Source organism: Mobula hypostoma, chromosome 6 (assembly GCF_963921235.1).
Source record: "Mobula hypostoma chromosome 6, sMobHyp1.1, whole genome shotgun sequence".
In the NCBI taxonomy this organism is placed as follows: domain Eukaryota; kingdom Metazoa; phylum Chordata; class Chondrichthyes; order Myliobatiformes; family Myliobatidae; genus Mobula; species Mobula hypostoma.
In genome coordinates, this window is record NC_086102.1 from 41,174,144 (window position 1) to 41,187,076 (window position 12,933).

General features: G+C 45.4%; 1 protein-coding gene across 1 annotated transcript; it reads right to left on the reverse strand.

The window, feature by feature from the left end:
- Positions 1–1,884: 1,884 nt before the first annotated feature.
- Positions 1,885–6,980, reverse strand: ndufb4 (NADH:ubiquinone oxidoreductase subunit B4). The gene is made up of 3 exons (XM_063050658.1): positions 6,725–6,980; positions 3,854–4,003; positions 1,885–2,047 (listed from the first exon to the last, which is right to left on the reverse strand). The coding sequence occupies exons 1-3, from the start codon at positions 6,899–6,901 to the stop codon at positions 1,988–1,990; spliced, it is 387 nt and encodes a 128-aa protein (XP_062906728.1). The 5' UTR covers positions 6,902–6,980; the 3' UTR covers positions 1,885–1,987.
- Positions 6,981–12,933: the final 5,953 nt, after the last annotated feature.

Genomic DNA, 12,933 nt, shown 5'->3' on the forward strand with positions numbered 1-12,933 from the left:
GGCCTTGTACAACTGCAGTAGTACCTCCCTGCTCCTGTACTTGAATCCTCTTGCTATGAATGCCAGCATACCATTTACCTTTTTCACTGCCTGCTGTACCTGCATGCCCACTTTCAATGACTGGTGTATAATGACACCCAGGTCTCGTTGCACCTCCCCTTTTCCTAATCGGCCACCATTCAGATAATAATCTGTTTTCCCATTTTTGCCACCAAAGTGGATAACCTCATGTTTATCCACATTAAATTGCATTTGCCATGAATTTGCCCACTCACCTAACCTATCCAAGTCACCCTGCATCCTCCTCACAGCTAACACTGCCGCCCAGCTTCGTGTCATCTGCTAACTTGGAGCTGCTGCACTTAATTCCCTCATCTAAGTCATATTGTAAACAACTGGGGTCCCAGCACTGAGCCATGCGGTACCCCACCAGTCACTGCCTGCTATTCTGAAAAGGTCCCGTTTATTCCCACTCTTTGCTTCCTGTCTGCCAACCAATTAATGACATCCACTGCCTTTTCTTTGTCCACCCTATTTGTTACTTCCTGGAAGAACTCTAACAGATTTGTCAGGCAAGATTTCCCTTTACAAAAACCATGCTTTGACTTTTTTTGTCATTAGTCTCCAAGTACCCCGAAACGTCATCCTTAATAATACATCCCAACAATTTCCCAACCAATTAAGTTAGGCTAGTTAGCCTATAATCTTTTGCTTTCCTTCTTCCTTAAAGAGTGGAGTGACATTTGCAATCTTCCAGTCCTCCAGGACCATGCCAGAATCAAGTGATTCTTGAAAGATCATGACCAATACATCCGCTTTCCCTTCAGCAACCTCTTTCAGGATTCTGGGATGTAGTCCATCTGGTCCAGGTGATTTATCCACCTCACAACTTTTGAGTTTGCCTAGCACTTCTTCCTTTGTAATAGCAATGGCACTCACGGACCTCTGGCACACTGCTAGTGTCTTCCACAGTGAAGACAGATGCAAAGTACCCATTAAGTTCATCTGCCATTTCTTTGCCCCCATTAGTACTTCAGCAGCACACATCAAAGTTGCTGCTGCGTTCACCAGCAACTTTGATGTGTGTTGCTTGAATTTCCAGCATCTGCAGAATTCCTGTTGAGTACTTCAGCAGCATCATTTTCCAGAGGTCCAACATCAACTCTCACCTCCCTTTTATTTTTTATATAACTGAAAAAACTTTTGGTATCCTCCTTTATATTATTGGCTAGTTTGTCATCACATTTCATCTCTTCCCTTTTAGCTCTTTTTAGTTGCCTTTTGTTGGATTTTAAAAGCTTCCCAATCACCCAACTTCCCACACACTTTTGCTACCTTTTATGCCCTTTAATTGGCTTTTACACAGTCCTCCCTGTGACTTGTGTGAATTTCTTCTGGGTGCTTCCATTTCCTCCCACATTCCAAAGATGTACAGGTCAGTAGGTTATTTGGTAACATGGGTGATACTGGGTGCCACAGGCTCGTGGGCCAGAAGGACCTGTTACCATGCTGTCTCTCTAAATAAACAATGAAGCTTAAATAACGTGCCATAAAACACAGGAGCAGAATTAGGCCATTCAGCCCATCAACCCTGTTCCACCATCCTATCATGGCTGATATATTATCTATCCCCCTCAACCTATTCTCCTGCCTTCTCCCATAACCTTTGATAACCCTACTAATCAAGAACATATCAACTTCCACTTTAAATATACACAATGACGTGGCCTCCACAGCCATTCTGGCCATGAATTCCACAGATCCACCACCCTCCAGCTAAAGAAATTCCTCATCTCTGCAAATAAGATGGAGAGATATTGAGAAATATCTTCTGTATTTTTAAATTTCATTTTATAACACTTTTCCAAAACACAAAGGAAACTGAAGTATAATTAGCAACATTTATTAAAGCAAAATGACATTTTTTGACTTCTGTATAATATACTGTACAATTACTTGTCACATCTGCAGACTTTGCTTCAAGAACTCATGATGATAAACTAAATGGCCGCTCCATTCCTTCACTAATAAGCTTTTCTTTACGGTCCTTGAAAGAAAACAAATCAACAACTTAGATAAAATGTATTACACCTGAAATATAATAAACAATATCAAAACTACTTACATAGGAACACAGAATCTATAACATAGCAATCATGTTTAGCAATTTAAAAATTGAGGAGTCAGCATGACACATTTAAGACTTTGACAAGCTTTCATAGATGAGCAGTGGAGAGTATACTGACTCGCTGCATGACAGCCTGGTATGGAAACACCAACACCTTTGAGTGGAAAGTCCTACAAAAAGTGTAATATGGCCCAGTCCATCATGGGTCAAGCCCTCCCAGTCATTGAGTACATCTGCATGAAATGCTGTTGCAGGAAAGCAGCATCTATCATCAGGGACTCCCACCAACCAGGATATGCTCTCTTCTCACTGCTGCCTTAGGATTCACACCACCAAGTTCAGTCCTAAGGCTCTTGTTACTACCCCTCAACCATCAGGCTCTTGAGCCAAAGAAGATAACCCCATCATTGAAGTATTCCCACAACCAATGGATTCAATTTCAAGGACTCTTTGTCTTATGTTTTTGATATTTATTGCTTATTTATTTATTATTTCTTCTTCTTTTTGCATTTGCACAGTTTGTTGTCTTCTGCACTCTGGTTGAACACCTTGGTTGGCGGTTTTCACTGATTCTGTTATGGTTATTATTCTTTAGATTTATTGAGTATACCCACAAGAAAATGAATCTCAGGGTTGTAAGTGGTGATATATATGTACTTTGATAATGAATTTACTTCGAACTTTATGTAACTAAACTATATGGGCATGAGGATAAAATTGTGGAGAGTGTTTATCATCTAGACATCACTGCCTACAAGGTTTTTGGAAACAAGACAATCAGGGCTTTCCAAAAGAGAATGGATGGACACAAGGGAAAACCATTTACAAGAGCAGAGGAATGAGATGACTGACTTGCCCTTCCGAGACAGCAGTGACCTTAAAGGTTGAAAACCCCCCCTCTGTGTCATGACAGAAAACCTCCCTTTGAGTACTTAAATCCTTACATGCAAATTATCTGAATAACCACCAAGATTTGTGACTGAAGATTTGCTACCCCTTCAGAACATTACTCCTCCCCCAACCTCCCATCACATCGATCACAACATTCTGTACATATTCCAACATCGATGCAAAATAATCGGTGAAAGAACACCTCCCTCTAGTGCCAATTGTGCTTCTGAGAAATAGGCTTCCACTACTTTTGAGGTGACAGGACGCTTTGAAGCTGCTGACTGCCAATGACAATCATCTCATTGAGGACATGTCAGTCACGGAGGACATTTCCCCATCCATATTCAAGAACCTTTACCTCTTCAATTGTAAACAATGAAGTACTTTGCATGTCAACATATAAAAGTTAATATTTCCAAACATATTCCTTGACAAGAGGTGTTACTTCCTTTTAGGCCTAGACCAATCACAACGAGTCTATTATTTCCAAATTTTACCACCTTCGCTGGAAGAACTGTTGCTTCTCCTGGGGCTCACTCCCCGAAAATGCAACAGGTTCAGACAGTTTCACACAACTTTACTGTGACTGTTATTGACTTTAGCCACAGCTGAGCCTTTAGATTTTTCCTCAACTGCTTCAAAACTCCAAAGTGGCAAACACTCCTTTTAGCATTCCAACAACATTTAACAGTTTATAACAAATATTGAGCCAATTCTCATTAATAATACACATTATAGAAGGAAGTTCAACTATGACGCAATAATAGTGATACATATATCAATTAGGAAAGCTATATTGAACCATGACGTATCACTTAATTCAATTATTCTTACCCGATCGGTTTTGAAGACGTAGTACCAGAAAAACAGAGGTACTACACCACAGAAAAATCCTATTAGTGATGTCTTAGGGCTTGGACGGAAGTTGGGATAGATATGGTTCAGAGTGCGAGCATATACCCAGCGAGTTAGGGCTGGATCTTGCTGTAAAAGAAAAAGAAATGGCAACAATCTCATTTTCAGTAATAACATGACAGAATTATGAGAGCAGTCTACCAATCCATTGTGGTTCCCTTACAGTTTAGTGAGTGACATTTCTCTGCGCTTTCCAAATGATCTAAGTAATTATTTTTCCATGGCTTTCTGAAATCCTTGACTATTTCCATCAAAAACTCAAGTGTGTGCATTCCACCTGAGGAATCGAGAAGCAGCTCGGAAACTCAAAATCTTCTGGTGTGGGAAGGAGCTCGAACACCATCCGACTCCAATTTACCTGGGCGTGACACTGGATAGGACGCTCTCATTTGCCACCCACATACAAAAACTCCGAGGCCAAGTTGGCTGTCGCAATTCTCTCTTGAAAAAATTAGCAGGCACAAAATGGAGAGCTAATACTCACACACTTAGATCAACTGCCCTAGCACTCTGCTATGCACCTGCAGAATACTGTGCACCTGTGTGGGGCAGATTAGCCCATGCAAAGAAAATAGACCTGTTGCTTAACGAAGCCTGCTGAATAATGACGGGCTCACTGCACCCCACACACACTAACATCATTTACAGACTTGCAGGCATTGCTCCCCCAGAGATCCGGAGACACACAACAACAAAAATTGAAAAAGGTAAACAGAACTCAGATCCACGGCACCCACTACATCATCACGTGCCAGTTTCCAACCACCTAAAATCGAGGAAAAGCTTTGCTACAGCGGAGGAACTACCGCATGGAACATCCTCCCAAACATACAGGATGGACCTCTGGCAACAAACAGAAGCCAGAACCCCACCAAATACAGTGCAAGACCCCACAGAAATGTTGCCAGACGGGGCACTGCTTGACAGACGGAAGTGGTGCGCTCTCAACAGAGCGAGAGCGGGAGTTTGTAGGACGGGAACAATATGGTGAAGTGGGGTTTAAAGACCAGCGAATCCTGTGAGTGTGGCGAAAGGGTGCAGAACATTGAACACATACTGCGCAACTGCCCACTCTCACCTGATTTAGCTGACACTGACCTGCTCAACATCAACCAAAGTGGCTGGCTGTCTGGTGTGACAAGCTATGATGATGATCAACGCCCCCCCCCACCCCCCACCCCCAATAAGAAAGAGCATTTCAAATCACAACCAATACATAATGGAGTTTTTGTTCCTCCGTTTCCCCTGTATAAGTGGTGTGTGGATGAGCTCAGTACCTTTTATGCATGCTTAGAAAGGGAGAAGAATGACTGTCCTACGTGAGCCCCGACAGTTCCCGATGACCTGTAACCTCAGTCTCCAAGTCATTGTCAGAGGTCAAAAAGGTGAATCCATCAGAGGCTTCCCACCCAGACAGCCTAAAACTGAAAACCTGTGCAGACCAACTGACTAGTATATTCATCTTCAACCTTTCGCTTCTACAGTCTGTTTTTCCCACCTGCTTCAAAAAGGTCACCTGCAGTACTGGTGCCCAAGAAGAACAGTGACCTGCCTTAAAGACTGTCTGGTATCGTATGCATCATGGATGAAGTGCTCTGAGAGGGTGGTTATGGCATGAATCCACTCCTGTCACAGACATGACCTGGATTCCTTTCAATTTGCCTATCACAACAATAGCAGATACCACCTCACTGATTCTTCACTCTGTTCTGGAGCATCTGAACAACAGGCTTCAGGGATTAGCAGCATGGCATCCCTTTTAAACTTATCACCACGCTCCACGACCTGGTCCTCTGTACCTCCCTTTGCAACTAGACCCTTCACTTCCTCATTGGTATACTTCAATCAGTAATATCTCCTCCTCAACAACCATCACACAGGTGCACCACAAAGCTGCGTGCTTAGCCCCCTAATCTACTCTCTTTGCAAACACGATTGTATGGCTAGGCATACAGCTCCAGTTCCATTTATACATCCACTGACAACACTGTCATTGTTGCCAGAATCATGGGTGGTGAGAAGTGCAATAGCAACTTCACACTCCACGTCAACAAAACCTAGAAGCTAAATGTTGATTTCAGAAAGGGATTGCAGTGAGACACTGTGTTCATTTTCATTGGTGGGCCAGGGGTGGAGAGACTAAACTGCTTCAAATTCCTGGGGGTTAACATTTTCGATGACCAGTCTTGAGCCCAGCACGTCGATGCAATCATAAGGAAAGCATGCCAGTACCTACATCTGGAAGCCTGAGGGGATGACACCTTGCAGGTGCACTGTAGAAAGTATCCCTACTGGTTGCAACACGGCCTGGTACAGCAATTCAAATGCACAAGAATGCAAGAGGCTATAGAGAGTAGTGAACAGTCTGTTCCATTGCAGGCATGGCCATCCCCACCATTGGCAGCAGCCACAGGAGGCAATACCTCAAGACGACAGCATCTATTATCAACTATCAACACCATCTGGGCCATCCCATGACCCCTTCTCGCTGCTACCATCAGACAGGGGGTAGAAAAGCCTCAAGTCCCACACCACCAGGCTCAGGAACGGCTACTCTCTTACAAACAACCTGCCTGTGCACTTGACCCGTCACTTGGCTCAAGGACATGATCTAGAGCATACTCGGGACATCACAGAGTGGAGTCGGAGCTTTCCTGCCCCGGGTCAGTGCCGTGACCCGTGGCTGCGGCGGGGTGGAGTCGGAGCTTTCCTGCCCCGGGTCAGTGCCGTGACCGGTGGCTGCGGCGGGGGGACAGTTCGCTGAAAGGACATCCTACCGGGCCCACTCACCATCAGCTCCGCCCGCGTCGGGTCGTTCAGCTGTCTCAGGTACTGCAGCTTGAGGCGGGAGCGAATTGCCAGCCGTTCCTGCTGCGCCCGCCGCTCCTCCAAACTCTGCACCGCGTACTCCTTGGGGTCGAGAGTGCGGGGCCGGCTGGCGAGCGGCGCCTCCCGATACTGGGCCATCGCTGCAATGGCAAAAACAACTTTATTCACAACGGACAAACGTCCTCCAAACGCAACTTTATTGACACCACCAAAGGACAGTCTCGGGGGCAATCTTGCTCCGCATGCGCCGTAGAGCTGTCTCCTCCCGCGCCCCGCAGCGCCATCCAGCGGCAACAGACGGAAATCCAAGTATCGCGCACGAAATGCTGGAGGAACTCGGCAGGTCAGGCAGCATCTATGGAAAAGAATAAACAGTCGACTTTTCCGGCCGAGACCCTTCAGTAGAACTCAAATTAGAGGATGGGCAAGTTCTTTACGCAGAATTAATGCAGTAAACATAGCTGAAATTGGTTTATTATAGTCACGTGTACAGACAGACAGCGGAAAAGCTTGATTGCATACCGTTCATACAGATCAATTCATTACAACAGTTGCATTGAGTTCATATAAGGAAAAAAAACAATAACAGAATGCAAAACAAAGTGTAACTGATAAGAAAGGTGCAGGGCGGGCTATAAATAAGGTGTAAAGTCAATAACAAGATAGGTCAGGAATCTGTTTCACACATCAAAGTTGCTGGTGAACGCAGCAGGCCAGGCAGCATCTCCAGGAAGAGGTACAGTCGACGTTTCAGGCCGAGACCCTTCGTCAGAACTAACGTGTTCAGGAATCTGTTTTATCGTACTAAGGAACCGGGATTGAAGCTGTCCTTGATCCTGGTGGTACGTGCTTTTGGCCTATTGTATTTTTAGATTAGATTAGATTCAACTTTATTGTCATTGTGCCGAGTACAAATACAAAGCCAATGAAATGCAATTAGCACCTAACCAGAAATGCAAAGAATTGTGTTATTTGCAAAATAATTGCAAATAAAAGGTGCTACAGCACACAAATATAAAAGTACTGAGACAGTACAATATGGGTGCAATACTGCTTAGCGCTGTGATGAGAGTTTCAGCAGGGTCACAGCCTCAGGGAAGAAGCTCTTCTTGTGCCTGCTGGTGCAGGAGTGGAGGCTCCTGTAGCGCCTACCGGATGGGAGGAGAGTAAAAAGTCTATGGTTAGGGTGGGATGCATCCTTGATGATGCTTTTCACCCTGCCCAGGCAGCGTTTATGGTAGATGTTCTCAATGGTGGGCAATTGGGTGCCGATAATCCGCTGGGCAGTTTTCACCACCCACTGGAGTGCTTTGCGGTCCAATACAAGACAATTGCCATACCACACTGAGATGCAGTTGGTGAGTATGCTCTCAATGGTACAGCGGTAAAAGTCCGTCAGTATCCTGGGACAGAGGTGAGCTTTCTTGATGCTCTGCAGAAAATAAAGGCACTGTTGCGCCTTTTTGATCAGGATGGAGGAGTTCAGGGACCAGGTGAGATCATCGGAAATGTGGACACCAAGGAATATGAAGCTTGATACATGCTCCACTACAGCTCTGTTGATGTAGATGTGGACGTGATGTGAGTGTGGCTCCTAGCATGCCTGATGTCCACAATGATCTCCTTGGTCTTCTGGGTGTTAAGGGCCAGGTTGTTGTCGGCACACCATGCGGCCAGGTGCTGGACCTTGTCCCTGTAGGCCGCCTTGTCATCCCCTATGATCAGGCCAGCCACCGTGGTGTCGTCTGCGAACTTGATTGTGGAGTTAGAACCATGTACAGGAACGCAGCCATAGGTGAAAAGGGAGTACAGAAGAGGGCTCAGTACACAGCCTTGAGGCATGCCGGTGTTCAGGGTGAGAGTGGAGGAGGAAAGGTTGTCTAACTTAACTGATTGGGGTCTGTTAGTCAGAAAGTCCAAGGTCCAATTGCAGAGGGGTGAGCTGATACCAAGGTGGCGAAGTTTGGTGATTAGCTTGGAGGGGATCACAGTATTGAATGCCGAACTAAAGTCAATGAACAGCATTCTGACGTAAAAGTTGGGGCTGTCCAGGTGGGTCAGGGCAGAGTGAAGTGCCATGGAGATGGAGTCCTCTGTTGACCTGTTGGTGCGATAGGCAAATTGATGGGGGTCCAGGATAGTGGGCAGACAGGATTTCAGATGTGTTAGAACCAGTCTCTCAAAGCACTTTGCAATGATGGGGGTGAGTGCAACTGGGGGGAAGTCATTCAGGCCCGTGGCAGTGGAATGCTTCGGCACTGGCACGATGGTGGTGATCTTGAAGCTTGTGGGGACAACTGCCTGGGCCAGGGACAGATTAAAAATGTGTCAATGGGAGGGGAGAGTGAGAAGATTACCATGACACCAGGATCTCTTTCTCTTTCCTGTACTCCTAGGAGTATTTGGACTACGCCTTCTACCGTGGTATCATCTGCAAATTTGTAGGTGGAATTAGGGCAGAATCTGGCCATGCAGATGCGAGTGTATAGAGTAGAGTTGGAGGGGCTGAGGCTGTAACTTTGGGCCAGATGCTTTCTGTGGCACTCTCCTGCACTGATTGTGGATTCAGGTGCTTTGGAGGAGTGATGTTCTGATCTCCTTCTGTCCAAAACATGCATAGGAAAGTATTAAGTTCATCAGGAAGGGGCGTGCTGTTGTCAGCAATACTGTCAAACTTAAGCTTGCAGCCCATTATAGCATGTAAGCCCTGCCGCAACTGATGGCTGGTCTGGAACTCTGTTTTGGACTGGTATTATCTCTTGGCATTTCTCATAGCTTTAGAGGCCATATCTCTAGTCTGGAACTCTATTTTGGACTGGTATTATCTCTTGGCATTTCTCATAGCTTTAGAGGTTATATATCAATTCCTTATAAAGTGCAGACTCAGTTCTCAACACACTTGCTGATAAAGTCTGTGATAGTGGTGACATATTCAAGATGGCTGCTGAGATGTTGACCATGGACAGGTCAGCTGACTCAGAACAATGGCGTAGAAGTTAATCTATTTGTTCAGACCGGCACTATATGTCTATCCATCCTGAATCATCACGTTTCAGTTTATGTTTGCATGCAGGCAGAAACAAGATTTCTCAAATTAAAATAAGAAAAAAAAATCAGAGCTAGAAAATGCTATTTAGCCTAACAAGCCGACATAAAAACATAATTAACACACACAAAAAATGCTGGTGAACGCAGCAGGCCAGGCAGCATCTCTAGGAAGAGGTACAGTCAACGTTTCGGGCCGAGACTCTTCGTCAGGACTAACTGAAAGAAGAGATAGTAGGAGATTTGAAAGTGGGAGGGGAAGGGGGAGATCCAAAATGATAGGAGAAGACAGGAGGGGGAGGGATGGAGTTAAGAGCTGGACAGGTGATTGGCAAAAGGGATATGAGAGGATCATGGGACAGGAGGCCTAGAGAGAAAGAAAGGGGGAGGGGAGCCCAGAGGATGGGCAAGGAGTATAGTGAGAGGGACAGAGGGAGAAAGAGAGATAGAAAAAGGGGGGGAGGAATAAATAAATAAGGGATGGGGTATGAAGGGGAGGTGGGGCATTAATGAAAGTGAGAGAAGTCAATATTCATGCCATCAGGTTGGAGGCTACCCAGACGGAATATAAGGTGTTGTTCCTCCAACCTGAGTGTGGCTTCATCTTTACAGTAGAGGAGGCCGTGGATAGACATGTCAGAATGGGAATGGGACGTGGAATTAAAATGTGTGACCACTGGGAGATCCTGCTTTCTCTGGCGGACAGAGCGTAGGTGTTCAGCGAAACGGTCTCCCAGTCTGCGTCGGGTCTCACCAATATATAGAAGGCCACATCGGGAGCACCAGACGCAGTATATCACCCCAGTCGACTCACAGGTGAAGTGTCGCCTCACCTGGAAGGACTGTCTGGGGCCCTGAATGGTGGTGAGGGAGGAAGTGTAAGGGCATATGTAGCACTTGTTCCGCTTACAAGGATAAGTGCCGGGAGGGAGATCGGTGGGAAGGGATGGGGTGGAGGGGGGAACGAATGGACAAGGGACTTGCGTAGGGAGCGATCACTGTGGAAAGCAGAAGTCGGGGGGAGGGAAAGATGTGCTTAGTGGTGGGGTCCCATTGGAAGTGGCGGAAGTTACAGAGAATTATATGTTGGACCCGGAGACTGGTGGGGTGGTAGGTGAGGGCAAGGGGAGCCCTATTTCTAGTGGGGTGGCAGGAGGATGGGGTGAGAGCAGATGTGTGTGAAATGGGGGAGATGTGTTTGTAAGCAGAGTTGATGGTGGAAGAACGGAAGCCCCTTTCTTTAAAAAAGGAGGATATCTCCTTCATCCTGGAATGAAAAGCCTCATCCTGAGAGCAGATGCGGCAGAGACGGAGGAATTACGAGAAGGGGATGGCATTTTTTGTATGAGACAGGGTGGGAAGAGGAATTGTCCAGGTAGCTGTGAGAGTCAGTAGGCTTATAGTAGACATCAATAGATAAGCTGTCTCCAGAGATAGAGACAGAAAGATCAAGAAAGGGGAGGGAGGTGTCGGAAATGGACCAGGTAAACTTGAGGGCAGGGTGAAAGTTGGAGGCAAAGTTAATGAAGTCAACGAGCTCAGCATGCATGCAGGAAGCAGCGCCAATGCAGTCGTCGATGTAGCGAAGGAAGAGTAGGGGACAGATACCAGTATAGGCTTGGAACATGGATTGTTCCACAAAGCCATCGAAAAGGCAGGCATAGCTGGGACCCATACGGGTGCCCATGGCTACACCTTTAGTTTGGAGGAAGTGGGAGGAGCCAAAGGAGAAATTATTAAGAGTAAGGACTAATTTCGCTTGACGGAGGAGAGTGGTGGTAGAGGGGAACTGGTTAGGTCTGGAATCTGAAAAGAAGCGGAGAGCTTTGAGACCTTCCTGATGGGGGATGGAAGTATATAGGGACTGAACATCCATGGTGAAAATGAAGCGGTGGGGGCCAGGGAACTTAAAATCATTGAAAAAATTCAGTGTGAGAAGTGTCACGAACATAGGTGGGAAGCGATTGAACAAGGGGGGATAAAACAGTGTCGAGGTATGCAGAAATGAGTTCAGAGGGGCAGGAGCGAGCTGAGACTGTGGGTCTACCTGGACAGGCAGGTTTGTGGATCTTGGGTAGGAGGTAGAAACGGGAAGTGCGGGGTGTGGGAACTATAAGGTTGGTAGCAGTGGATAGGCATCCCTCCCCCTCCTGTCTTCTCCTATCATTTCGGACCCCCCCCCACTTTCAAATCTCTTACTATCTCTTCTTTCAGTTAGTCCTGACAAAGGGTCTCAGCCCAAGACATCGACTGTACCTCTTCCTATAGATGCTGCCTGGCCTGCTGCGTTCACCAGCATTTTTTGTGTGTGTTGCTTGAATTTCCAGCTTCTGCAGATTTCCTCATGTTTGCGTTTGTAGAAACATAATCCCTGTTTTTGGATGACAGATGGAGGAAATTTTCATTGCAATATTGAGCAACAACTCATTATCTTCACGGACTCTTCATCTCGTTCTCCACATTTATTGCTTATTTATTTATTATTATTTCTTTCCCTTTTTGTACAAATGTTTGTATCTGCACATTAGTTGTTTGTCCTGTTGAGTGCAGTCTTTCACTGATTCTATTGTGTTTCTTTTATTTACTGTGAATGCCTGCAAGAAGATGAATCTCAGGGTTGTATATAGTGACATATTTATTTTGATAATAAGTTTACTTTGAATGAACTATAAATGGTTATTAGCCTGTAAATGCGTGCTGCATTGCCCCCTAGAGAGCTATTTTCCATGTGCTGATTGTACATGATCAATACATGTGCACAACATACATGATATGGATGAATAAAGAATCGAGAGATCAATACATGTGCACAACATACATAATATGGATGAATAAAGAATTGAGACAAAAATCTGAGAACAAGACCCATCACTGTTGTAACTAATTGCATGTCACAGAACTAAGTTTTTGCTAACACTCACTTTTGTCTTGACTGTCAATCTTCAATGCATCTTACCCCTGCATTCTACAATAACAGACTTAAATTATTCCTTCCTGCTCTTTCTAGATTGGTATCAATTTCTAAGTAGGTGTAAAACGCAGCACTTAAGTGGACTGCAAATTTTTTGCTAAATTTTAAAACATGCAATACAAATCAACAGGGCTAAAACAACCTAATTCTAATT

Excerpts from the sequence above, each read along its gene's own strand:
- ndufb4 (XM_063050658.1), bottom strand. The coding sequence starts at position 6,901 with ATGGCCCAGTATCGGGAGGCGCCGCTCGCCAGCCGGCCCCGCACTCTC. Across the intron at positions 4,004-6,724 it reads CGACGCGGGCGGAGCTGATG|CAAGATCCAGCCCTAACTCG; the intron begins GTGAGTGGGCCC and ends TTTCTTTTACAG. Across the intron at positions 2,048-3,853 it reads ACGTCTTCAAAACCGATCGG|GACCGTAAAGAAAAGCTTAT; the intron begins GTAAGAATAATT and ends TTTTCTTTCAAG.